The sequence below is a fragment of the Baudoinia panamericana genome (genome assembly GCF_000338955.1).
Source record: "Baudoinia panamericana UAMH 10762 unplaced genomic scaffold BAUCOscaffold_5, whole genome shotgun sequence".
Taxonomy (NCBI): Eukaryota; Fungi; Ascomycota; class Dothideomycetes; order Mycosphaerellales; family Teratosphaeriaceae; genus Baudoinia; species Baudoinia panamericana.
Window position 1 is genome coordinate 524,592 of NW_006911261.1, and position 25,330 is coordinate 549,921.

At 55.0% G+C, this 25,330-nt stretch overlaps 10 protein-coding genes across 10 annotated transcripts; 6 read left to right on the forward strand and 4 right to left on the reverse strand.

The window, feature by feature from the left end:
• Nucleotides 1–611: 611 nt before the first annotated feature.
• On the forward strand, nucleotides 612–2,716 carry BAUCODRAFT_68487 (uncharacterized protein; the record flags this gene model as incomplete). The annotated part of the gene is made up of 3 exons (XM_007677248.1): nucleotides 612–971; nucleotides 1,025–1,556; nucleotides 1,611–2,716. The coding sequence occupies 3 exons, from the start codon at nucleotides 612–614 to the stop codon at nucleotides 2,714–2,716; spliced, it is 1,998 nt and encodes a 665-aa protein (XP_007675438.1).
• A 25-nt stretch (nucleotides 2,717–2,741) lies between these two features.
• BAUCODRAFT_441050 (uncharacterized protein) lies at nucleotides 2,742–4,155 on the reverse strand. The gene has a single exon (XM_007677481.1). It carries the CDS (start codon nucleotides 3,897–3,899, stop codon nucleotides 2,892–2,894), a length of 1,008 nt encoding a protein of 335 aa, XP_007675671.1. The 5' UTR covers nucleotides 3,900–4,155; the 3' UTR covers nucleotides 2,742–2,891.
• Nucleotides 4,156–4,684: 529 nt separating this feature from the next.
• Nucleotides 4,685–5,134, forward strand: BAUCODRAFT_147300 (uncharacterized protein; the record flags this gene model as incomplete). The annotated part of the gene is made up of 1 exon (XM_007677482.1): nucleotides 4,685–5,134. The coding sequence occupies one exon, from the start codon at nucleotides 4,685–4,687 to the stop codon at nucleotides 5,132–5,134; it is 450 nt and encodes a 149-aa protein (XP_007675672.1).
• A 1,035-nt stretch (nucleotides 5,135–6,169) lies between these two features.
• Nucleotides 6,170–6,997, forward strand: BAUCODRAFT_32891 (uncharacterized protein). Its single transcript, XM_007677010.1, has 2 exons — nucleotides 6,170–6,682; nucleotides 6,750–6,997. Exons 1-2 carry the CDS (start codon nucleotides 6,362–6,364, stop codon nucleotides 6,882–6,884), a joined length of 456 nt encoding a protein of 151 aa, XP_007675200.1. The 5' UTR covers nucleotides 6,170–6,361; the 3' UTR covers nucleotides 6,885–6,997.
• Nucleotides 6,998–7,618: 621 nt separating this feature from the next.
• BAUCODRAFT_121651 (uncharacterized protein) lies at nucleotides 7,619–10,111 on the forward strand (the record flags this gene model as incomplete). The annotated part of the gene is made up of 1 exon (XM_007677483.1): nucleotides 7,619–10,111. One exon carries the CDS (start codon nucleotides 7,619–7,621, stop codon nucleotides 10,109–10,111), a length of 2,493 nt encoding a protein of 830 aa, XP_007675673.1.
• Nucleotides 10,112–10,245: 134 nt separating this feature from the next.
• On the reverse strand, nucleotides 10,246–11,421 carry BAUCODRAFT_68318 (uncharacterized protein; the record flags this gene model as incomplete). The annotated part of the gene is made up of 1 exon (XM_007677235.1): nucleotides 10,246–11,421. One exon carries the CDS (start codon nucleotides 11,419–11,421, stop codon nucleotides 10,246–10,248), a length of 1,176 nt encoding a protein of 391 aa, XP_007675425.1.
• Nucleotides 11,422–11,792: 371 nt separating this feature from the next.
• On the reverse strand, nucleotides 11,793–12,826 carry BAUCODRAFT_439310 (uncharacterized protein). Its single transcript, XM_007677484.1, has 3 exons — nucleotides 12,606–12,826; nucleotides 12,467–12,538; nucleotides 11,793–12,410 (listed from the first exon to the last, which is right to left on the reverse strand). Exon 3 carries the CDS (start codon nucleotides 12,353–12,355, stop codon nucleotides 12,023–12,025), a length of 333 nt encoding a protein of 110 aa, XP_007675674.1. The 5' UTR covers nucleotides 12,356–12,410; nucleotides 12,467–12,538; nucleotides 12,606–12,826; the 3' UTR covers nucleotides 11,793–12,022.
• Nucleotides 12,827–12,945: 119 nt separating this feature from the next.
• Nucleotides 12,946–19,266, reverse strand: BAUCODRAFT_23520 (uncharacterized protein; the record flags this gene model as incomplete). The annotated part of the gene is made up of 1 exon (XM_007676931.1): nucleotides 12,946–19,266. The coding sequence occupies one exon, from the start codon at nucleotides 19,264–19,266 to the stop codon at nucleotides 12,946–12,948; it is 6,321 nt and encodes a 2,106-aa protein (XP_007675121.1).
• Nucleotides 19,267–20,686: 1,420 nt separating this feature from the next.
• Nucleotides 20,687–22,184, forward strand: BAUCODRAFT_441265 (uncharacterized protein). Its single transcript, XM_007677485.1, has 2 exons — nucleotides 20,687–21,760; nucleotides 21,816–22,184. The coding sequence occupies exons 1-2, from the start codon at nucleotides 20,768–20,770 to the stop codon at nucleotides 21,882–21,884; spliced, it is 1,062 nt and encodes a 353-aa protein (XP_007675675.1). The 5' UTR covers nucleotides 20,687–20,767; the 3' UTR covers nucleotides 21,885–22,184.
• Nucleotides 22,185–22,574: 390 nt separating this feature from the next.
• On the forward strand, nucleotides 22,575–25,109 carry BAUCODRAFT_69299 (uncharacterized protein; the record flags this gene model as incomplete). The annotated part of the gene is made up of 1 exon (XM_007677317.1): nucleotides 22,575–25,109. The coding sequence occupies one exon, from the start codon at nucleotides 22,575–22,577 to the stop codon at nucleotides 25,107–25,109; it is 2,535 nt and encodes an 844-aa protein (XP_007675507.1).
• Between the last annotated feature and the right edge of the window lie 221 nt (nucleotides 25,110–25,330).

Below are 25,330 nucleotides of genomic sequence, written 5' to 3' on the forward strand. Positions count from 1 at the left end.
CCCGAAGAAGTCTGTCGCCCCTCTGTTACAGTGACAACTTGGCACTTGTAGGGGTTGATGTATGCTAGGTCCTTTAGGTGCAGCAATCCAGCGCGAACACCAGCACGGCACGACGGCCTCAATGCACGCACACGAGTAAGTCGGGCCAGACTGTTTTCGTTCGCTTACATGCAACCGTGACGTCGGGCAATGGGGGTCAAACGCACGGAGCGTACGGGGAGCGTTGCGCCATCTCGGCCATCCGCCGGCATGAGCCTAACGCCGCCACCTACGGCGAACCAACAGTGCCACGTGACTGTGCTTTCTGCATGTACGGATCATGCCGTTAGCTCTCGAGGCTGCAGGCTACCAATGTGGCTTCGAGGACGAAGGATACATGTATTATTGCGTGAAGTATGCAAACGCATCTCGATCACGCTGTTCCCGTCACCACAGCAGGACAACAGAGACTACTGCAAGGCAGTCCCGCAAAAATATAGTGGTGTTGTGCGAACCGCAGCTCGCTACATTGTCTTTCTTGATACCCAGGCAACACTGGCTACACTCCTCGGTGGCATTCAAGTACAGATTGCACAGTGGTAGCATGCAATAACGGTCATTACCCGCCCAGCATGGGTTTCCACCAATACCTCGCCCGCACCGCCCTTCAACTGGCTGCGCGCCAGACGAGCGATTCAGACGACAGTGAAGATGCCGAACCAGGACAGAAGGAGATATACGCTTCATGGGCGCTGCTCATTCTCATCGTCCTGCTTATCGTAGCTTTCTTCACCAGCTATGTGTTGCAGTCGAAACGGATACAGGCGGTCCATGAGACGGTCATATCAATCTTCGCGGGCATGGTGATAGGGTTGATATTACGGTTAACGGCTGTAACGAGTGTTCTGGACGCCGTGAGCTTCAACTATCAGTTCTTCTTCAACTTGCTGTTACCTCCCATCATCTTGGCCAGTGGATATGAGCTCCATCAGGTAAGATTTGGCGAATTAGGCTGCGAAGCTCGCCAACGCTTACAACACTGCAGGCTAATTTCTTCCGGAATATCGGCACCATTCTGACATTTGCTTTTGCTGGTACGCTAATATCCGCGTTTGTGCTCGGCGTCATACAATGGATATGGACCAAGATAGTGCCGCTGGAGGGGCTGGATCTCTCATTCGTCGACGCCATGTCCGTAGGCGCAACGCTCTCTGCGACCGATCCTGTCACGATTCTGGCAATCTTCAACACCTATAAGGTCGATCCGAAGCTGTACACCATCATCTTCGGCGAGTCGATTCTCAATGATGCCATCGCAATCGTAATGTTCGAGACGGCGCAAGCATACCGTGCCGGAGCTACTGCCGGCAAGCTTACCGTCCTCAGCCTGTTCGAATCCATGGGCCTGTTCTTGGGTGTCTTCTGCGGCTCCCTGGTGATTGGTCTGGCGATCGGCATTGCGACGAGTCTGCTTCTCAAGTACACCCACTTGAGGCGAGAGTCAAAAATCGAGAGCTGCATTATCATACTGATCGCTTACTTGTCATACTTCCTGGCGAATGCAGTGCATATGAGTGGTAAGTGAACCATCCTGACAGCGACATCACCGTAGGCTAATGAGATCACGGTAGGCATCGTGTCTTTACTGTTCTGCGGGATTTGCCTAAAACACTACGCCTACCACAATATGTCTCGCCGCACACAGCTTACAACGAAGTTCACTTTCTCCGTCACGGCACAGCTATCAGAGAATTTCATCTTCATTTATTTAGGCCTCTCGCTCTTTACAGAGGCTGGGCTGGAGTACAAGCCGCTTTTCATTCTGATCACCGTCATCGGCATTTGCGTAGCGAGATGGTGCGCCGTCTTTCCGCTCAGCGCTGCTGTCAACTGGTTCATCCGCTACCGCGCGAGGCGGAGAGGTCAGGAAGTTGCGGAAGAGATTCCATCAAACTGGAAAATGATGCTGTACTGGGCTGGTCTTCGTGGAGCGGTTGGCGTGGCGCTCGCTGCTGGTCTGACCGGTCCGAATGCGTTTGCGCTCAAAGCCACTGTACTCGTTGTGGTCGTGCTCACAGTGATCATCTTCGGTGGCACTACGGCTCGCATGCTTGAGATTCTCAACATACGGACTGGTGTTGTGGAAGAGATCGACAGTGACGACGAATTCGACATCGAGCCTATCCGCCACCAGAATGGTTCGTACGCTCGCAAGAACGGCACCGCCTTTGGACACTCGCCCAAAGTGAGTGGGGTAAACGGCGCAATTGGTCTCGACCATTTCAAGGACAACACACGTGATGGTGCCCAAAGCACGTATAGCACCGGCAGTACGAACGGAAGCCCTCCCATCGAACCGAATTTTAGCCGCCGCAATAGCTCACGCAACCGGAACGATCTTCAGAACACCGCAGAGCAAGGCCTGCTTGACCCAGATGAGTTCAGCCAGGTCAATAGCGACGATGATGACCTTGGACTCCCCCCTTCAGCGCGGAGGTCGCCGGCAGCGCGACCGGTCAACCCCGAGGCAGATACGAACAACCCCTATCCGATGTCAGGGTCGAGGCCGGAGACTGGTACACCACAGCCGATCGGCGCACGAGCGGCACTGAGTCAGATACTGAATGCGACCACGGAGGATGCGGGAAATCTGTTCAACAAGCTGGATGAGAACTTTCTGAAGCCGCATCTGCTGCTGGATCCCGGCGGTGCGTCAAAGCATGGCGGAAGCAGCTAGGACGGCTTCGGGTTGATTTGCCTTTTCGGGAGCGGGCGGTGTCTGGCGTTCTGAGATAGACCGGAATACAAAAGAAATGCTTGTGGAAGAATGTACGCTAAGACATGGAGATAAGTACTATACTGCCGGAACTCCATAAGGTTTAGAGTTCAAGCACGTGAACTACACACTGCGCTCAAGTGAAGACGCTGCTCCAATCCTCTCGCTTTATCCAATCCTCTACCTTCGTCAACTTCCCGACTTCAACGCCCACATCCTTCGGATGCTTGACAGCTGGATCGCCACCGTCCCATCCATATCTCGTCACGTACTGTCCACTTTCACCTATCTCGAGTGCTAGAAAATCAGGGACGCCGTTGGCTTTGAGACTGTCAGTGTTGATACTTTCGAACTTCGCCTGCACACCCAGCGCTTTGCCCCACAGCTGAGTGTACTGCTCGGCTGTCATAAGCTCGCAATAGCCTAGCATGTCAATGCCGGCGTGCGGGGCCTGCACGAGGGCTTTGACAAAGTAGCCGGTATCGTTCGGCGGATCGACATACGGGATCGGTTTACCATCTGGGATAGCCATGTGGCGGTAAATGTAAGAGCCGTCCTCAAGCTTCTGCGGCGCAAAGAATGGGTTCATGCGCCAATTAGAAAGGTAGTAGCCCATTTGCACGTAACTCGTCCGATGAGCTAGCTCGAGGTACGTGTCCTTCAGGTACTGCGTATACTTTGCTTTGCCGTCAAAGTGGAGGTTCCACTTGATCTTCCCGTTGGACCACTTCTCGCTGTCGCTGAGGGTGGAGACGACGAGCCGCTCGAGCGTAGCGAGGTGCTTGGACGCGGCTACGATGATGTTCTTGCCTTGCTGTATCTCGCGATCCATGGCTATCTGATTAGGTAGGCGTCCCTCCTTCTCCGCCTGAGCAAAGGTGGATGGGTCGTCCATGAACTGCCAGAAGTCGGTTACTGCGAAGATGGCGGTGGCGCCTTTGAAGGCTTGGTCGAGGGTGGTTGGGTCATCCAGGTCGCCTGCGATGAGCTCGATGCCGGCATCACGAAGAGAAGCGCTGGAGGATTTGGATGGGTCGCGGGTGACGCCTCGAATGCGCCAGTCTGGCAGAGCTTGGAATACTCGAGCTACAGATCCTCCTTGCTGGCCTGTGATGCCTAGGATGACGATGAGTTTGGTAGCCATTCTTGCAGAAGGTGAGGTGAAAGTGCAAGCTGACAAACGGGAGACAGTAAGAAGAGCTTGCCCTAGTTTTCTACTTCTAACTCAAAGCACTTTCTGTCCTATGGATCACGAATTCATCTTTGCAGTATGCTTGTGGTGCATAATCCGCATAGCTGAGTAATGAGTGTATCTATGGTGGACAGTGCGTGCGGAGCCATCGTTGTACCGCGTGCCGCATTCGCTAATGGTACGAGGTCATCGGCGCAATTGGACCATCTGTTTCATGGGGCGGCATATGGATCGGAGGAGGTGGATGGACGTTTCATTTGTCAGCAGCAACATCAGTATCAGATCTTAGCCTTAGGCTTCAAGGCCACAAGAAAACTGGCCCAAAAGCTTCCAAGTGCCCTGTACCTGGAACGAGCCTACCCTACCGGACCTGCGATGAAAGGCAAAGGCATTCGTAACACGACTGCGTGGCTGACGCTTCGGTTTGGTACAGCTGATATCTTGCTAGCATCAAGCACGATACTGCATTACGAGTGAGTTCAGAGCAGAAGTACTCTTCTACGACTGGTAGTCGTACGTGAGCAATACTATCACTCTGCAGACTTCTCAAGGCCGTGTTCTACCGAGCAGCCAGCGCGACCGTCATCACTACAAGGCCAACGAGCTCATGCCAAAGCCAGCTAATGTCTGCTGCAATATGACCGGATGACGCTCCTGCCAGTTGAACGCTCGATGGTGTGCTCGCTGACGTAGACGTAGATGTTCGTGAGCTTGTGGAGGGGGTCGAAGTAGTCGAGATGCTCGAACGGCTGGAGGGTGTTGTGTACTGCGTCGTGGAGCTGTACTGGTTCGCTGCAGTACTCGTGGAGCTGTATTGCGTCGAAGGTGTGTATACTGAAGACGGACTAACCGCCAACGCCAACGTCGCTGTAGTCGAAGAAGAGTACACCGCTGTCGTTGCCCTGGAAGCAGTCGAAGAAGAGTACACCGCTGTCGTTGCCCTGGAAGCAGTCGAGCCAGAGCCGGTGCAGGTCTGCCCGTTGGGACAGCATCCCTCAGTCCCATCAGACCTAGTGAAGCAGAACTTTCCAGGGCTGCAACTCCCGAGCTGGCTGGGACAGCATTGCTCGTCCAGATCTATGCAGCCCGTACCGCACTCTTTCTGGCCTTGTGCTGCGCAAGAATACGTGGAGCCGGTGCAAGTCTGGCCGTTGAGACAGCAGCCGCCACCCGCAACGCAATACTGACCTGCCGGACAGTATCGCCCATCGGAGCAGCACGAGCTACCAACGGTGATGCAGCCTGAGCCGCACTGTACCCGACGTGCGGCGCAGCTGACAGCGCCTGTCGCCGCAGCAGCAGAAGACTGAGCGGCCGAGGAAGCGCTTTGAGCTGGAATAGTTGGCGAGGTCGACGTACGGACCGCGGTTGATGCTCCTCCAGTAAGCGTGGCGCTGTCTGTGTAGGTTGTGATCACGCTTCCGGGTGGACTTAGATAGCAACCCCAGGCGCCCGTAAAGAGTCCATAAATCGGCTGGTAGCAGCCAGCGAGTCCCACGGTGCTGCACTGAGCGAGCGATCGCAGTTAGCCAAGTAGCTCGTGCTAGACCAACCGCAGCGAACGTACGCAAGAGCCGCAAGACGCGTAGTACCCGGAGCCTGCCGGACAGTTCTGTCTATGCTCGAGTTTGGAGGCTAATGTCAACACTACGATCTCAGGCACAAGCGCCAAAAGCGCGAAAGATGCGAGCATTCCTGTAATCGAAGTTCCGTGTTGCGAGGCTCGAGGTCTTTCTTTTGCGTGAGTGAGAAATGAGACGGGACAAAGCAGCGAGGGAAGGAGAATGGCTTAACTGCTCGAACGACAAGTACATTAGGGGGTCTGGGCGCGCCATTGGAAACTGAGAGCTACATGGAACGCACTCGCCGCCACCAATGCTGCTGCCAAGTAGACGGGGCGGCTCAAGGTGAAGTTGTGTGACCGCGTGATGCGGAGAAGGAGACTTGACTTTGTATCCGACATGCTGAAGTCTGGCCTAGAGTGCAGCGAACTAAACGCTATAGCGTGGAAGTAAGATGAGCTCTCGGTTCTTATTCTTCGTTCGACCGAGGTGAACCCGAGTACGTACAGCAGGAAGCAGCAGATCTGGTGTTGCCTAAGGTGTCAATGCCACCAGCACTGACATCAGCCCTGCGCCACTTTCCGCGAACGCTTCGCCCCGCCAACCCACCCGTTGCGCAGTTGAAGCTTTTCAACAACGAAGCAAAGCAAAGCAGCTGCCTGCGAGTCAACACATACGACGCTTACCCTACCCGACCTAACTGACTGCCTGCACCTGAGTGTATTCGAAAAGGTACCACCTCTGGCTGTCATCACTTGCGATACACCTGCTCATAAACTTATCGTTTAAAGAAAGAACAGCAGCCACATTGTGAGAGCATATCAATACGCCGCCAGCACCGCTACCGCGAACATGGCGCAGTCCGGCGTCTCTGTCGCTCCAGAGTGTATCCAGGCCTTCAATGACCTGAAGCTTGGCAAGTCAACGAAATGGATTATCTACAAGCTTTCCGACGACTACAAGGAGATTGTGGTGGAGGAGAAGTCAACCGACGGAGACTATGAGAAGTTCCGAGAAAAGCTGATGCATGCCAAGAGCAAGAACAAGCGAGGCGAAGAGGGTATTGGTGGCCGATACGCAGTCTTCGACTTTGAGTACGAGGCACCTGGTGGTGAGGGCAAGCGGAACAAGATCACATTCATCAGCTGGGTACCAGATGAGGCGCCGCAATACGTATGCTAAACCTCCAGAGCGAAGAAAGTAAGGCATGGTAAACTCTAGGCTGACCATGTGCAACCAGCCTCGCATGATGTACTCGTCCTCGAAAGAAGCATTGAAGCGAGCGCTTAATGGGCTGGCCTCCGATGTTCAAGCCAACGAGCCGGAAGACATTGAGTACGATGCTATCCTGTCGAAGGTGGCCAAGGGTCGCTAGGAGCAGTTGAGCGGACACGCGGTTGATGCAGCGCCGCATGAGCAGATTCACAGCAAACATCACGTGACGTAATCGAGCAGATGGCCGCGACGACGAGTACCGAAACTTAGCGCGCGAGACTGATCGGCGAGGCGCGTGAGCATGCTTGAGCAGCATGAGATTGGCTGCTCGCCGTTCAGAGTCGCAACCTTGAAAAAGCTTCCTATAGATAACAAGCTACGTTGAAACTCCTTGGCCTATGAAGACCCGCACTTCTTACCTTTGTATGCTTTTCAGCATTTCGAATGCTGACATACATCACAACTTTGGTAGTGCTATAATATCTGGACCCACAACCTTTGCACACCCACATAAGATGCCGCTTTGGTCTTTCGTGTGGTCTACGCCACCCTTCTGTTCTGTCCATCTATCACCGTTCCATCTAAGAGGCCATCCTGCAGATTCGGTACTCGCTGACACTGGTCAATTCTTGAATACGCACGTTGCAAAACACAATCTGCCAATCATCAGCTACTGTGGAGACGAGGCGCCAGGCAGCATTACGGTTTCGAAATTGCCAGCCGGTGCGCAAGCCTCTGAGCATAGTCAACATACTCCTTGTCATCCTTACCGGTATTCGCAAAGTCGTCCTGACGCATGCCAGATGGTCGACACTTCTACAAGCTGTTCCCTGCAAGCTGCTTCGTACGGTTCCAGATCGTCTACCTTTACGGGCAAGTTGCAGTTCGCTTGTCATGGCCTCGCATAGCATACGCGACGAGGGTAGCCCGAAGCCTCGCGTAGCCTCTCACATGAACCAGCGGAGCAGGCTACAGCCACAGACCGGGCAGCGGACCACTCTAGCTGTCACCCACGACATAAACAACACCAAGCACGGATTAGTGCAATCCCGCCTAACAAAGTCATCCCGTCTCGAGCCACGCATGCCGAATTCAAGGATTTCCACTCCGAACTGTGAGGCGCGCCCTTCGAGCAGGACGCGTACATACAGCTGTCGCCCACTAGAGCGGCTAGCAGAGGAAGTCGATGAGCCTGAGCTTGTTACGCGGCGTACTGAGGTCGGCGGTCTTCACAATAATCAGGTCGAATCCAACGAGATAGATCGTATGAAAGAGAGGCAGCGCGCACAACTTAAGATGATCGGGGCGCTTCCGCCCCAAACAGCCGCGCCGCTTCGATCCGCTCGACAAAGCAGGAGACATCAAAGGCTAAGTCGTCCTCAGCAATCCATTCTACCTCTATTGGGTCAACAACATTCGCGCCAGAGCGTAAGAGAGTGCGGCAGTCACCAGTCGGTCAATACCAACGCTCACGCTTCACCGAGTCGACACCACTCAAATGGCGAAGATGCATCGCATACCCCAGCGGCTGTGCACTCGTCGCAGTCGGGTAAGGACAAGCTGCTGCCACCTGATCCACCAATATCACAACCGGCTACGCCGCATGATGACGATGCAGTACCAGCCATGCATAAGATGCACAAGCTATCGTATATACAAGGTCAACAGTCTGCATCTTGCAACGCTGCCATCTCCGGACATTGCACAAGCGATAGCTCAGCGGCGACAGAGCCGGTAAGCGCCTTTCACGATCTTGCCACATACTACACGACAATGCCCAGCATGCTGCCATTCTACCACAGAATCGCAGGACTCCCGCGCTTGCAGATTCCACTGCCAGAGGGTGGGCAAGCCTCATTAGCACCTGTTCAGCATATCCCATGGTATGCACACGCCCAAGATGACAACACTTGGCACGACAGTCCCAGTGTGGGCAGCAGACACTACGAGCCTGTCACAACCAACAATAATAGGCCGCGTGTTCGGAGCTCCCACAGTACGCCGTCCACGCTAGCTCTTATGGAGCCGGCGTCATCAGCGAAAATGCAACGACGAGCTACAAGTCCCGTCAATAGAAACACAGCGATTGATATGCTTCACTCCAACGCACAGGATGTCGCTCGGTTTAGCCTCCGTCAGGGATCCATCTTTCCAAGCATCAGCTCTGTACTCAGCCTACATTCTTCCACGCCAGGCGCAGATAGCGACTTTACGCGCACGAGCTTTACCCGCAGAGAGGGCGGAAGTCCAGGAGAAGCACGCAGATTGTCGTACTCTTCATCGTCGAGAGGAACGCCGTCATCGGGACGTTCACACCGGACCCGTAGCGACGGCGCGCCAAGCAGGAACAACAGCGCCATAGGGACACCGGCGCGCTACCATCGGCCATCTATATCAGGACGGAGCACAACGGACCTTCAATGTCGTACTTCGTCGCAGCTGTCCGGCAGTATCAGATCCTTCAGCATTGTCGAGGACACAAGAGTGCTGCCTGCTTTCAACAGTCCGAAGAGGTATCGTAATGGCTCTATCAGCAGCCATGATTACGGCATGATAGGAAGGCCCGTGGTGGTGAACGGTTCAATCAATGGTTCAGTCAACTCAGCCTCCCTGGCAGACGACGTGGAACGCGAGCAAGCTGCAGAACACGATGAGAACAGGCATCCTGTATCACTACCGCCGCATTCGTTTGGTGGAGAAGCGTCACCGGCAGGCAATGGCGCGGTCGAGGTCGACGATCTTGCGACTTCACATAAACCGTCCCTGGTCTACACCGCAAACGACCCGAGCCGCTGTCCAGAAAACTGCGACTGCGAGGGGTGCTACACCAGCTTTGTCCGACGGCAATTTGCAAACTGCGATCTCGATGAGCGTCTTGACCTCATGGTGAACACCTGCAAAGGGTTCGAATCTATTGTGGTGGAGATACCAAGTCAATTGACTCTCCAGCTCCATTCGTGCATTAGGCGCTCGCAGACGCTGCTGCTTGCTCAACAAAGACTTCATAAACGCGAGCATCCATTCATGCTCGAGCATCAGGGCAGATCGGCAAAAGAATCATGGAACACATGGTTCGAGGCCTTCGCGCTCAATGTGCGAGACCTTCAAGCCGAGGTGACAAGGGCAACTGCAGCTCTCGCGGCGCACAAGGAAGTGCCTTTGGAAGCCAAGAGGGAGAAAATCGGCGCCATGGCCTCCGTTAAGAGCTCCATGCTACCTCTTCGCCGGCGGCAGCCGAAGGAAGTGAACAGCTTGTCTACGCAACCGAAAGACGCAAAAGCCGAATGTATTCCGGGTGGAACTGAGGCAGAGACGGCTGGTAAGGATAAGAAGGAGAGGATGCGATGGTTTGGGAAGCGTCGGATAGACTCTTCTGTGAACTTCTAAATGAAGCTTCGCTGGTTGGGGTGGTGCGAATGAAGTAACGACGCTGTCTCTCTAGATCTATGTGTATTGAAGCGCGCATTCCAGTGCATCAAGTACTTGTAATGCTTCTACGACCGACAGCAATACCTATGCTCTCATACTGCGACAGTTTCGCCAACATGGCACAAGCCAACTCCTCCACGTGTGACATCGACAGGCTCGCCATTCCCTTCGACACCGCCACCCAGCCAAAGATCCTCTTTTTCGGCTGCTACTCGCCAACGGCGGGGCGGTGCAGTGACGGGCTCGTACTGGGCAGAGATACCACCTCTGACAGTACCGTAGTGCATACCAATGCTCAGCCCTGATTTGACGTCTTTGTGGATATTTATTGACTGCTCCGGAGTGGCGTGCACAGTACCCATGAGTGACGCCGGAGTCATTAGTCCGATCGGTAGCAGTGCCATGTCGAACGGACCCAGAGCGTCACCTATTTGCTTGAACACTGGGCAAGGCTCCGGCGTGTTCATAGCTTGATAACCTGTGTCGCCCGAGAAGTAAAGCTTCCTGCCACTACCCTCAATGGCCCAACTGCACCACAGAGTATTGCCTTGGTCAAACAGCGAACGTCCGCTGCCGTGCTGGGCTGGACAGCATGTTAACTCGAACCTCCCAACACCCTCTACAGTGACTTCAAATCGATCCCACCAGTCTGCTTCCGTCACATAGTCTGGCTGACAGCCGACATGTTCCGTGAACCACTTCTTGTTGTTGAGACCTGCAAAGAAGTGAACCTGACTTTGGCGCCGTTTGTATATATGCTGCACCGTGGCGTGATCCAGGTGGTCGTAATGGTTGTGTGATATTACAATTACATCCACGTCAGGCAGCTCCTCGAGAGAGCAAGGCACGGGCGTGTATCGCTTGGGTCCTACTCTCTGAGAAGGACTGGTTCTTTCACTAAAGACAGGGTCGCATAGAATGCGCACACCTCGTTCTGCTCCTTCAGCACATGGCAGCTCAACGAGGAATGAAGCGTGGCCGATCCATGTCGCTCTTAGATGACCCTGCTTCCCAACACCCCAGTCGGGCTTGCAGACCTTGACCAGCTCCGATGAACGCGAGCCTGCAGGGCCTTGAGGAACGGGAACAAACTTCTTCTCGGGGTGGTTGCCGAACCGATAATGCAGAGCGGTAAACGGACCTACACTGCTGTTTGCAGACTTCCAAGGGTTGCGAAAACTTGTCGCTGGCTGACCGACGTGGTGCGTTGAGGACCGTAGGCTGGCGAGGCTTTGATAGCTTGGCGATCGTCTGACACTTATGCTCATCGAAGCGTGCGTGTGGCAAATGGTAATCACTACGGCTGGCTGGTCTCTGATCGCGCCCTTTTGCTGCGAGGAAGTTGTGATGGATGCTGTTGGGCTTTCCGAGATGGTTGGTGGCGAAGCGAAGGTCAGGGTCCACATCCATTAACTGCGCCTGTCTGAACAAGTGCAACCAGTAACGATGTTCACCTTCTGATTGAAGCCGGCAGAGCCATATCTAGGGCTGGTTGGAAATCGTGTCGGTGGCTGTTCGTTAGCTACATAAGCGTCTATACCAAGTCGCTTTGGTACGGTCGCAAGGCAACTCAGCCTTCGCCATTGCTTTACTTTCCAGTACAATGAATGATTTTAGCTGGGATGAGTGAACTTAGGTGCCGCCAATACACACAAGTTCACCCCGCATCGAGATTACTACAATACTGACTAGTGCAGAGCGGCTGCGTTATACTGCCGCCACCACCAAGGCAGCATTGAGAGCATCGTGGGCGTCGACTCTCCATGACTGGACTCTCTTTCATTACAGCGGCATCGTAGGATGCAGCACGCCAATGTTGCCATTCCCTTAGATGCTCGACCATCACGCGGCCCAATGACAGGACATCGTCTACATGGCTGGGTTTGCCTGTCTTAGACCTTCGCCAATGTCTTCGCCGACTTCGATCTTTACCTTCTTGCTCAGCCCTTCGACCTCCCCTTCGCCGTCGGTGTCTACGTCCTGCTCCGGTCTGCGCTTCCGCCCTTTTCCTTTACTCGGCGGCGGCGTCAAAATCGCTTCGACGTCATCTTTGTCGGATGCTGGCGTGCCTGCTACCTTTTTGGACTTTGTTGACTTCGCTTTCGGGCCGGTTGCTTTGCTCGTCGTCGGACCAATGTCCTTTCCGGCAGTGCGAATCTTCGAGATACGGTGCTTGATGGACTTCGCGGTCACTCCTGTCATTTTCAATGAGCATAACGCCGGTACAAGCCAACGTAGTCAAGCGGAGTATACCCATCTGGGGTCATGGTCAGCGGATATCTCCCGTCAGACGATTTGTACTGTACATCTTACGATCTGTCCGAGCTGCTCATATTGGCTTTCGTTGAGTTTAAGGTCGCAGATCTGCATCGCCGCAGCCATGAGCTGTGAATATATTAGTTACCTTCAAGCGGCCGTACGGCTTCCAGGGTCTTTGTGGACGCTCACTGACCTTCGCGTCGGCATCAGCAGTCCACTGCATAGGCATCTTGACGTAGTTTGCTCGGCATATATGGCTTCCCCGACGGGAGGGCGTGTGATGTTCGGGGTCTGAAGATCAATTGAGTGGCAGACAAGGGAGTCGCAAGGATGAGTGACTGTGACTTCTTTGAAATATATATCTCCGCACTGAACTTCGATAGGAGTGAATATCACATACGCTAAGCACTAATCACATGCTTGATGGACGGTCAGCGATGACCCGGCTGGTTGCACTGACGGTAACAAAAGGCGTTGCTAAGTGAAGTGACGATATTCTTACAGGTGAGTGCTACGTAGCGGGAGACGCTAACTCATCGCCGTGATGACGGTGGATGTCCAAAACCACCTCCGAGTGGCGTCTGTCGACGGAATAGTGATTCGTCTTGTCTCGCGCGCTCCCTTAGCATAGCCTCAAGTTCCCGCTCCCTATGGGCTTCTTGTTGATGTTGTGCCATAGCAGCCTCCGCTTCTCTCTGAGCCTGTTCTCGAAGGCCGCCAAGGCTCATGCTTTCTCGTCCGAAGGGCGGAGCACCAAAAGCAGAAGGTCCGAGTGGATGTGCCTGTTGCACAGGCCCACGTGTGAACGTGTGTTGTTGTTGTTGTTGTTGCTGCTGCTGCTGCTGCTGCTGCTGCTGCTGCTGCTGACGCTCGCGCTCACGTTCACGTTCACGCTCATACTCCTGATGCCGTTGAGCATGGATGTGTGCATCACGCTGGCGAACTTGCTCGTCTTGCTCTCGTCTGCGCATCCACTCGACCTCGTCGCGCTCGCGCTCGCGCTCACGCTCATGCTCACGCTCCCGTTGTGCTGCCACCAGACTCTGTTGCTCATGGTGGCGAGCGGCGTCTTCACGGCTCATGGCGCGCTGATGCATGGTTGGGAAAGCAGCATTCAGGGACCCATTGTGGGCGTGATGAGCGTGGCTTTGTGGATGCGACGGCACTGGCTGGGCGAACATAGTTGGCTGCTGCTGGGCGGCATATGGATTAGACTGGAGAGCAGGCATAGGTCCGTGACCCGGAGTTCCGGCTGACTGCCCAGACAGAGACCGGTGATCTCGTGCAGCTTCTCGCTGTTGTGTCGTCAGAGACGGTGTCCTAGAATGTGCTGCGAGTGGTTGGGGGGGCGGGGACGGGTTGGCTCTAGCCGATGCTGCAAGAGAAGCACGGTGGTGCGGAAAGTAAGGCCGGACATCCCTTTCTAGGCTGACCGGACCAGGCTCGCCCCTTTGACGGGGCTGAGACGGTTGTCCGATAGATCGACCGGGCCAGTCTGGTCGCGATTGTTGTGGCTGAGTTGCTCCCGCTTCTTGTTTGATACTAAGTGGCGTTGCGGCCTGATGCGTATGACCTGACTGCGCGAACGAAGAACGCTGGAAGTGCGATTGTGGCATCGACGGTTGCCCAAATGTCTCAACTCTCGGCGGTATACTAGATGGAGCCAGTGGTTGAGAGACGCCCGAAAAGCTTGGCGGCGCCGGTGACGCGATTCTCTGTGGTGCGATAGGTGCACTTTCACGCTTTGACAGCTTCGGCTCCTCTGGTTCTGAGTTGAGTATAGATAGCAAGTTCGATCGCTTGGGTGGATCTGGCGGCTGAACAGGAGCGGCTGCAATCGCAGCAGGGCCAACTTGCCCAGGTAGCCCTATGGGCACGGAGCCCGGTCGTAGGTCTTCCTTCTTCGGCGGTGACGGCATTGATGGCATTTGACCTGCAAAGCTGGGTGTTGCATATTGCATTGAGGGAAATGGACTGAACGCTGCGGCACCGAACATTTGCCGCCCGAAAGGTGGCTGACCTTGGTTCTGGCGCGGCGGGGATGGCGGACGGTCTTCGACAAGTGGCTTTCGTTCAGTTGGTGGGTTCTGCAACGGTTGGTTGGCCGGTGAGCCGTGCGCTGAGCCACGGGAATGCGACATGTGGCGATGTGGATGATCGAGCCTTTCCTGAAGATTCTGCTGCTCCTGCAACCGAAATGCGCGATCCTGCTCCTGCATCAAGTTGCGTATGTATGAGTCGTCGAGAACTTGACTTGGCTGGTTGAGCTGGCTCCGGGACGAACCATCTTGGCTCAGCCGGAAAGCAGAAGTTGAAGGCAATCCTGGCCGTGACTCTGGTCGTCCGTCTGCCAGGAACGACAGCCGTGCGCCAAGCGGGTGTTGCGCTGGTGGTCGTGCCGCCTGCGGGGGCTGTACGTGGGACACATTTGGTGAAGCGATCGAGGGCACAGGACTTGGCACCCTGCGGTGAGCCGGGATAGGCGTTGGTTGTGCTGAGGTGGTGAAGCGGGGCTGTGCCTGATATTGAGGTGGCGAGATATGCTTGGGTGGTGGCTGAGGATGGGTTGTTGCAGGTTCGTCGACTTCCATAGTCTCGGCTTGCGGCGCAAGGGGGCGTGGGACGTTAGTCTGCGGCTGGTTGTCGTACTTCCGCTTGACGATGGGAGTGGGTGTAGGAGCAGGGCCCATATCTGCACCCGCTGCTCGCCGTGCATCGGCATCGTTTGCGGAGCGCTCCAATTCGGGCTGCGCACCCCCGTTAATCTGACGGTGATAGTGGTTCTTAATCATTACCGCCGTCTTGGTCCCCATGTGGTTCGCGATGGCCGTGAAGTCCGTCCCGAAATGGCCAATGCACTTGATGAAGTCTTGCTGCTCCGGCACAGACCAGTAACTTGACGCGCCTGTCTTTGAACTTGGAACGGAAGACTTTCCGCGCGTAGCTTCTTCGGACGGCATCATAGGCGGCGCAAAGGCGTCTTGGTGATATACGGCCGGGACCTCAACAGGGAGCATAGTGTGGTGGCTCGAATGCAGACCCGCCAGGAGATTAGCATCTTGCAGGTTGTGCGCTCGGTCCATCTCTTCTTTCAGGTGCGTACCCTGCACGAAGTGTTTGCTGGGAGACGCCATTGGAGCTGCGGCGAGGGCCGCGAGTGGTTGAGCGGCTTTCGACTTCCTAGCAGACTTCTCCCCGGTCCCCTTTCGCCGCTTACCTGGCTTTTCTGGCGCAAGCTCTCCGTTAAGGTCCTGCTTCAGGCTTGTACCTGGTCTCTTTGCTGGGGACTGCGCCGCCAGAGTCACTTTGCTCTCCACTTCTCTCTCGCCAAAAGTCGTTGGTGCAGCAGCTCGCCTAGGTCGACCGCTCTCCGAAATTCCTTGAGCGGTAATGTCTTCAGCGGCCGCAAGATCTGCCATCGCTGAGACTCCCCTTCCGCGCAACGTTTTCCCGCCACGACCCCTGCCGCGGCCGGACTTCATCTTCTTTGTGCGGTCCCTGAAGCGTCCATCCCACTTGTTCGCGTAGTAATGATGGATGCAGTCTCGGTATGTTCGTCCTGGGAGCAGAGATGCAATCTCGCCCCACTTCTTTGGGGTCTCTTTAAAGGCAGCAATGAAGATTTGCTGCTCCTCTTCGGTGAATGTATCTGGCTCGGGCTCATAAGCAAAGACCAAGGTCAGAGTATCTGGGTCTCTATAACGGTTAGCGTTTATGAAGACGCTACGCCTATATCGATCCTCGCTCTCTTGATCTGGGATCACAGCCTCCTTCTGAATGTCGGCTTGCAGCTTCTGCGTCTCACGATCCTTGCGTTCTTGTTCCAATCGAGCAGTCTCTTCAGACTCCTTCAGAACCTTCTCAATCTCGTACTCGCTGCTGAATTTGTGCAGCCGCCTACCTTCGATGATTTGATTTGTGGTTTGGGCAGCTGGGGCGATGGTCTCCGGACCTGGCTCTGCAGATTGCTGCCTTACCAAACGCTCTTGTTCTTCTCGATCTCTGTCAAGATCCTCACAGTCCCGTCTCCACCGCCGGAATGCCTCGTCGAAAACATCGAGCGGATACCCACCAAGCTCATCATCTTCGTCAATCTCAGCCTGCAGCACTTCGAGTACAGCCGCCCGGGTTTCTGCCTGGCGCTGCAACACCTCTTGCTCGAGGACACCAAAGTCCTGAGAGTCCTGAGGCCCTTTGACAAGATAGGGTAATGAGATAGCCTCGGGACTTGGGCGGCGCAAGCGAGGAGCATTGTCGGAACCGTCACCACTGCTATGTACTTCGACTCCCAATTCATCCTCGCCCTTCGGAGTTAGTATTTCCATGCCTTCTTCAGTCCTTGACGAACGTGTTGTTGGAGGCGGGAGATGATCATGCAGGCCTGAAGGCGACTCATCAAGCTCCATCTCTTGGTCGTGATGCTCACGTACCCGCTGCAGGTCCTTTTCGTTAATGCGAGCGAGGCGCGCAATGGACTCTAGCGGCGTTGTGGCTCGGTATTCTCGCGCGCTAAGATCCGCGAGTTGCGCTTCCAGGGCCCTTTTGCGGCGTTCGAACTTCGCGTTCATCAACGCACGCTCACGTTGAGAATCAAGCTCATCTTCTTCGCTGCTGGACATTGCTTCCTCTACAACGTCCGATGTGCTGATCCCGTCCTCGATGCTTTCATTGGCCGGCATGCCGAAGAATGAACGCGCTGCGGAATGGTCGGAAGGACCGCCATGCTTCGCAGCCTGCGCATTGTTTCGGGCACTCATTCCACCAGTCGAAGGTATAGCACGCTTGTCTGACTCTATCTCTATTGCAGCACTGGAACGAGCTGTGTTTGCATGAGACGTATCTGCCACACTCTTCTGAGGTGGACCTGCTTGCGATCCAACTCGTGTAACGATCGCCTCGCTCTGACGGTCTTTCTCTGCGCCAGCAAAGTCACGCTTGACCGGCACTGTTTTCTCGGCATACACAGAGCCGGGTGGACGTCGCCATTGATTCCACTGCAACCCTCGGGGAGCCGTCGGCGGTGCCCACGGAGGAGGTGCTGCCAATCTATCCGGGCCCTTTCCAACCACATTCGGCACCCGCTCGCCCCCACGCGGCGCAAGCGGTGGAGGCCTGTTACCCTTAGGTGCTGTAGGAACGGATGGGGCCACCTTAGGCGATACACTAAATGATGCATTGCGCGGCCCAATGGGTGCAGTCGGCGGTGGCGTCTCGCCGGGTGCGGAGTTTGGGTGTGCTTGGAAGCTGCCGATATCCGACCTTGGGGATGCAAATGCAGGCCTTGGGGAGACCGAAGTGTGGCCTGGGGACACACGGGATGCACGGGGACCGGTCGGGGCTGAAAGCTCGTTGAACCGAGCATTTTGCTGAGGCGTCGGCGTTACTGGTTGAACCAAGGTTGGAAGGGCCGGTAAAGGTGTGGCTGCCGTAACAGTCGCTGGGGCGCGTGGCAATGGTCTAGGACTTCGAGCGGGCATATCTTCCAGCGAGCGGACACCATGTAGCCTCGAGCCCACCGTCCCTGCAGCCTCTCTTTCAAGTGCACGTGGCGCCTTGGGCGCGCTTGGTGGCGGTTCCGTTGCGGTTGAATTAGGTCCTGGTAAAGCGGAGGCATAGAGGACGTCAGTATTCGCAGTGGCCGTGGCAGTCTGTTTAGCTTCTGGGGCACTGAATTGCTGAACAGGGTCAGTGGAGTCTTTGCCGGCTAATCGGGTTGGCTTGGTCTGGGCGATCTGAGGCGGTGGTTTCAGGGTACCAGCGGACACAACGCCAGGAAAAGCAGGAGCTGATGGAGCGAACGAAAGAGTGAATGCTGGTACAGGTGGAGCCTGTGTCGGTGGTGAGGAGCCACGCTGGTTGTATCGGTTCGCTGTGTTCTCCGCACGGCCGTTCAGGTACGCAGGTGTCTCCAGTACATCACGCCGAGCATCGCGCAATGGTGGGCCAACGGCAGGGACAGATGGTCTTCTCACGGATACATCCGCGCCGGCCTGTTCCAGCAGGGCGAGCCGACCAGGGTCGATCTGAATTGTCTGCGAGCCTTGCTGCAGAGATGGACCGCTTGTTGTTGATTCATTCGAATGTCGATTCTCGAGCGCAGGCGGCACTTGATCCCGCCGCAGACGTTCCATGTCGCGCTCGCGATCCAGCCATTCCGGTCTCCGATCATCATCACGTCGCTCAAACCGCCGCTCTTCGTTCCGTTCCAGGTCGCGCTCATCGCGTGGAGGATCACGCGGCCATCTCGGTAGCGGAGGAGAACGTTCCCGCCGAAAGACTTCGCGGTCACGGTCCTCAAAGTCTCTCCTAGCGCCGCGGCCACCTCGGAAGCCGAAGTCGCCCCTGCCTCTGCCCCTACTGAACGCGCCTCTGTGGGGTCCCGCGGAGAACGGAGGATTGTCAGGAAAGGTTGAGCTGGCCAACGGAGCTCCCTCTCTAGATCCTCGACGTGGCCTTGAAATGTCTAGTTCGCGTGGCGCATACTCACGCGTGTCCTTGAAGTCTCGGGGGTCTTTGAAACTACGTGGAGGCGAGCGGTCTCGAGGAGAAGGAAGCCTATCACGGCGCTCGAACTCACGGTCTCTGTATGGCCGGCCACGGTCAGCGCTACCCAGCGGCGGCGCGTCTCTTAGTGAAGAGTAACCTGGACGTTGGACAGGGCCAGTCGACGGGTTGTTTGATACAGGAGGCGGCCGTGACGATGGGACGTCAAACCGTGGTCCGCGCGGAGTATCTGGAGCCCCTCTTGGCGGAAAACCGATGGCAGCTGCTGATGTTCTTCTATCTGAGAAGCGTGGCGGCGAGCGTGACCTATCTCTTGGACCTCGGTAATCGGAAGGTGGATATCGTGACATAGCAAGAGGCTTCAATGCTGTCTGCCCATTAAACCAGCCCGAAGTATAAGTGTCCAGACGCGGTAGGGCTGAGACACCGCCGAAACGCTCAACGCCGGAAGCCGGATACTTGGCGTCTAGCCAGGGTATGCGCAACACTGAGTCCACGACTCGACCACTGGACAGCTGCCAGCGCTCGCTGCTGTGGCGGCTGAATCACTGCTTTACAGTATTGTTACTCGCAAATCTCGTTCGAAGTAAACGCTAAGCCTCAAGCACTAACGTAAGCGGTTAGTGTGGAGAAGCAGATCTCCACTCGGCCAATCCTGGGAAGCTTCCGCGTCTCGAACCGACAGGTGGAGGCGGGCTCGTCTCCTTCTGAGCCCAGCTGAAAGAGCACTCAAACAAGGTGAATGAACCCCTGCGTGCCTACAAGCCTTGCTTCGTTGAAGTCGACAGTGTAGAAGTAAGTACTGTTCCGTCGGCCTGATTCAGGTCGTTGACAAGGTCCAGCGCGTTCAGATTGAGGGTACGGCGCCACTGCAGAGGTATCCTGTCTCGCAAACAACTCACAGTATCTCGTTAGCGGACGGTTTCGAAATCTTTGGACCTCTCATGCAGATTGATAGTGAGCTTCTTCAGCCAATCGATGTCGGCTTGGCATGTCGCAATGTCTTGTTCGTACAGTCGTCAAAATCAGTACGGTAATGTCACAGGACAAATTGCCAGCCCACGGAAATGGAACGCTTGAGGAACGCTTGTTAGCTACGCACGGCCGTCGAAGGCGCTTGCATGAGGGTGGACCGCAGCCGATTCAGGTGTGGGGCAGGCGGGCGACTCGTGTGTAGATGCCGACGATGTCCAATCACCCAGCCAATCACCAGCGCTAGCCAACGAGAAATAGGCGGCTGTCTGCGACCTGGGCGAGCCATCTGCAGCCTCCCGCTCCCGTTCCTTGTCCTTGCTTAACGCCACGCAGAAGTTTTAGCAGGCACCGGAGTCCCTACGTTCGCAGATAAGGAGCTCATGACGGAGCACATTATGGAGCACGCGGATTCGACTGGTATGTGTACTATGTACGAGTCTGAGGCTTGCGGAAACGTAGACAGCTCGGTGTACAGCACGCGAGCAGACTCTGGGGCTCATCTGACATCGGGAATGTGTACGCTTTGCATGCGTTAGCGTGGCTGAAGCGAGAGGTCCGCTCCGAATGCACAATGTCGTAAAAGCTCCGCTCAGGAGAAAGTCTTTGCATGCAAGATGCATGATATCGATCTGCAGACGCGTACTTTCGATATACGCACTTTGATGATACCACCATCGTATCTGTGTACAGTACTAACCAAATGTCAAGCGTAAAGAGGCATTCTCGATTTCCCATCTACGCGACGCGCAGTTTGTCGTCTCGCCTGCAGGTGGCACAATCAGCCCCAACTTGCAAATTGACAACTTGCGTCCACGGTTTGTACTGTATTCCTCATAACAATATAGATCCTTTTCATACCAATAGAAGGACGGTGACATGGTGAAGGATGACGCGCCCAACGGCGCATCGCAGGCTGTGCTTAAACCTTCTGATCCTGTCCCTCATGGTGCGGTACCGGTCACAGGGCTGGACTTTGATGCACCCCAAAATCAAGCAGAGCTAAAAGTCACTACTCTCGTAGAAGGCATGGCGAAAATCGGATTCCAAGCAACGTCAGTCGGCCAAGCAGTCAACATTATTAACAATATGCGTTCTTGGCGGGATCCAGAAACCGCGGAGAGAACAACAATCTTTCTCGGATACACCTCGAATCTTATATCATCCGGCCTCAGGGAGACATTACGCTGGCTGGTTCAACACAAGCACGTCTCCGCGATCGTGACCACTGCAGGTGGCGTTGAAGAAGACTTTATCAAGTGTCTAGCTCCTACATACCTCGGAACCTTCACCGCAGACGGAGCGACTCTGAGGAAGCAAGGCTTGAATCGCATCGGCAACTTGTTAGTCCCAAACAACAACTATTGCGCCTTCGAAGATTGGGTCATGCCAATTCTGGACACCATGCTCGAGGAACAAGAGGGTGCAAAAGGCACTGACAGTGAAGTCTGTTGGACGCCCAGCAAAGTCATCGCTCGTCTCGGTAAGGAGATCAATGACGAGCGGTCGGTATATTACTGGGCCTACAAGAACGATATCCCCGTTTTCTGTCCCGCGTTGACCGACGGCAGCTTAGGTGACATGTTGTACTTCCACACCTACAAGTCATCTCCTGCCATGCTTCGGATCGATATTGTTGAGGATGTTCGTCGGATCAATACGCTGGCAGTGAGAGCCAAGAGCTCCGGTATGATCATCCTTGGTGGCGGCATCGTGAAGCACCACATTGCAAATGCAAATCTAATGCGCAACGGCGCCGAGAGCGCGGTATATATCAATACCGCGAATGAATTCGACGGATCTGATGCAGGAGCGAGACCGGACGAGGCGGTGAGCTGGGGAAAGATCAAGCCAGATGGCCAGAGCGTGAAGGTGAATCTGCTCCAAGTCGCTGATGCTGAAGTCTTATTGAAGCTGACAATGACAGGTCTACGCCGACGCCACGATCGTCTGGCCACTCATTATGGCAGCGACATTCGCAACGGCCAAAGATTAAGCCACAGAAGATGGATCCTTCCAATGTGGTCTTGCCGGACTGGTGAAACGTCAAGCCTTAGGCATGGCTGTATCGCGTCTAGAGACCCTGCGCCGTTTTTAGCATGAGGATCTCCGCTTAAGGTTCGCACTAGCGCAACCTCCACCATCAGTCATGCAACTCTCTCGCAGCATGCAGCCTACGCTTCACTGTGTGCCGACGGCGTCCTTCATATGCGAGATCTCTGCATCAACCAGCTTGAATCTGCATACGTTTCTCCGCAAAGTGATAGTCTATGAGCCGCACAGTGCGGAGCAAACTTTAGGCTTGTCAGCGGCACGTGGCACAGTTGTGGCCGCATGTGAGGAAGGCTCCAGTGTGAGCTTCGACTTCGTGAGGTAGCCTATTGCTATTGTTGGACTTCGACAATAGCCGACTCTAGGGCTTCTCGAGTACCGTTCTCTTCCAATGCAGATGAACCATCTCCAGCTACTCACCACTTGCACTTCGTACTGCTTCTTGGAGCAGTACAAACTGTCCCACCTAACTTAGCTCAACGGGCCTGCCCAGGCCTTTAGCCAACAGTATCAGTTCTATCGAAGGGTGACGGGTTTCGGCAGCATGGCGGCGGCGACAGACCGTGATCAGCACTCATCATCCGAGACTTTACTGAACGTCGACCAGTCATACACCAGTAGTGATCACGGAACAATGAGTGCCTGGGGCCTAGCCAATAATGCTGGCAGTCAACAACCACCTGCTGTGCCCCCGTTTGCCCCAACACCTCCGCCACCGTCCGTGGATAGCAACTTCCCGCCGCCACCGCAACTCAGACAGCCGTCACCGCCACGGCGAATGCTGACCCGGAGTCGCAGTCGAAGCCCAGACCGTAGCTCAGCAATCGAGTCTCAGCAATCACAAAGTGGTGGCGAAGATGAAGAGGAACCTCCCTTTCACTGGCGTGAGCTAGTTGAGGATCAAAGCGTCCCTTGCGACGACGAAATGAAGTACATTTTAACTAAAGAGGAGCACAGTGCGCTAGAGATTAAGCATTGGGAGAACCTGACTTTCTTTCCACTTGATGATCCGGCCTTCTACGCAACCGACGCCGGTCGAGTTGACTGGCTCGTGGAGAGCTTTAATGGCACCAAAGACCTGCCAAACAAGCATTACCTTATGCGATCTCCTATCGTGCGTGTTGGAGACTATGACTGGCGCCTGAAGCTATACCCTCGTGGTAACGGCAGTGGCGCGGTGTCTGTGTACCTCGAGTGCGTAACGATGCAGAAGGCCGACTTTGAAGAGTTTGAGCCCTTCGATGTTCTGCCGTTCCCGACTTTGCAGGGCTACTCCTCAGACGCCATGAAGAAGCGTCGGTCGATCGCTGTTCAGCTGTCGCTGATCGTGTACAATCCGGCCGAGCCACGCACGCACATGTTCAAGAAGGATGCGTATCGCTTCTCCAAGCGCTCTCCCGACTACGGCTACCGGTACTTCTTCTATCCGGAAGAGATGTGCGCAAGGTCTCACGGTCAGCGTCAGCCATTACTACGGAACGATAAACTCGCATTCTCCGCCTACATTCGCATTGTCAATGATCCGACAGGGTGTCTGTGGTTATCAGATTCACGTGACTCTTTCGAAGAGAGCATCCACTCTACCGGGTTGCGGCCGTTCTGTGGACAGTCGCCAGTGATGGCTGCATATCTTCCGCTCCTGCACTTCGAGCCATTCAGAAAGCTCATAATGCAGCAAGCTGAACCATCAAAGCTCATCTATGACATACAAACAGTTCTGTACAAGATGCTCACTCGCACGCGATCGGGTGGATATGGAAGGTTCGCTAAGTACGGCCTTTCAGATGCCATCACATGCTTGCGACGCTTGACCGACATGCTCTGCACGCAGCTCGGCCACGAGGATATGCAGCGTAATTGCAGTCTGATGAGTTACGAGACCGGAGCTTTCTTCTTCAACAGATTGAGGACCAAATGTACCGGATCCGTCCAAGAGGCCGTGAACAACCATGCCACCATCAGCGCCTCTGCAGTTCTGACCTTGGAGCTGCAAAGGCAAGAGTGGGTTGCAGATCAGCGCAAGTGGATCAAGCTCACAAATACCGTTAAGGTAGAGGAAGCTCTTTCGGTGGGATCGGAACGGTACACTCTGTATGCGGCCATCACCCATAGCGGACACCTGCAATCCAACATACACAATGTCTACGTTCGGCCCGACCTCCGGGCGGATCGCTGGTATGCCTACAAAGACGGCGTTGTCACTGCAATGACGTTCAAACAGGCAGTCTCTGCGCACGAAGGGGCGCAACGGCAAGACGCAGGTCATTTGCGGGCCTCATCACTGAGCAACGGCCGCATCAGATATGATGATGAGGTTATCTATGCGGTTATGTATGTTCGCGACGACTGCCGTCGTTACACATACGATACAATTATGGAGCAGACGGTGTGGGAAGTGCCTGAAGCGATCCGTAAGGGCAAGCCGTATCAGCGATTCAAAGATGGGAAGACGCCACCCAAGGAGTTTCTCGACCATAACTCTGACCTAGCTTTCCGCGCCGAACAGGACCAGGATGAGCAAGAAGAGCGAGAGCGCGAGGAGCGATATATCCGCTCCGTCACCCCAATTTACATGCCTAAAGATGGGGATGGTGATGTACACCTGAGCGACGTTGATGACATGCCGCCTGAAGAACCGAACCCAATGCTGGTTACTACTGTGCCATCTGCATCGCACAAATGGCAAGCCTACCAAGATTGCCTTGGTTGTGATTACTATCAAGGCGAGGTCTTCGGGGATAAATTCCAGGGTAAAGGTTGGCTTGTAACGATGTCCGGCAATAGCTACACTGGCGACTTCTATCAGGGCAAAAAGGAGGGCCAGGGTACCATGGTGTACGCCTCAGGCGACGTTTATGAGGGCGAGTGGAAGGACGACGTGCAGCATGGTCACGGTAAGTTGACGTACGCTGTGTCCGGAAGCATCTATGTCGGTGAGTGGCAGGAGGGCAGGAAGCACGGCAAGTTCCATCTCGAAGGGACCGTTACAGAGGATGACAAAAGCCTTTGCACGATTTGCTATGAGCGCGACGTCACAACAGCATTCTACGATTGCGGACACGTCTTGGCGTGCAAGGAGTGCGCCCATCAGATTGACAATTGTCCGATATGCCGGCGTAGAGTGCTTGCGCGACTGCAAATCTATGGCGTGAAGATGTCTTTGGAATAAGTTGGTGTCGGCTCTGCTCAGTAAGACGGCGAAGCTAGGCGTGGTTTACAGCGTGCACGAATAATGATCAGTATGAGTGTGGTTAAGGGCAGTATGCGTTGACGTACGCACTGCGCTAAGCATCTTTTGGACCGCGAACGGTACGATACCCTACGCTCGAGGCTTACAATATGAGAGATACGGTTTCGTAATGTATAAAATGGTCAATATTCTCACAAGAG

Coding starts and splice junctions, on each gene's coding strand:
- BAUCODRAFT_441050 (XM_007677481.1), bottom strand. CDS start 3,899: ATGGCTACCAAACTCATCGTCATCCTAGGCATCACAGGCCAGCAAGGA.
- BAUCODRAFT_32891 (XM_007677010.1), top strand. CDS start 6,362: ATGGCGCAGTCCGGCGTCTCTGTCGCTCCAGAGTGTATCCAGGCCTTC. Junction 6,683..6,749: donor CAGATGAGGCGCCGCAATAC/GTATGCTAAACC, acceptor ATGTGCAACCAG/CCTCGCATGATGTACTCGTC.
- BAUCODRAFT_439310 (XM_007677484.1), bottom strand. CDS start 12,355: ATGACAGGAGTGACCGCGAAGTCCATCAAGCACCGTATCTCGAAGATT.
- BAUCODRAFT_441265 (XM_007677485.1), top strand. CDS start 20,768: ATGGTGAAGGATGACGCGCCCAACGGCGCATCGCAGGCTGTGCTTAAA. Junction 21,761..21,815: donor CAGATGGCCAGAGCGTGAAG/GTGAATCTGCTC, acceptor TGACAATGACAG/GTCTACGCCGACGCCACGAT.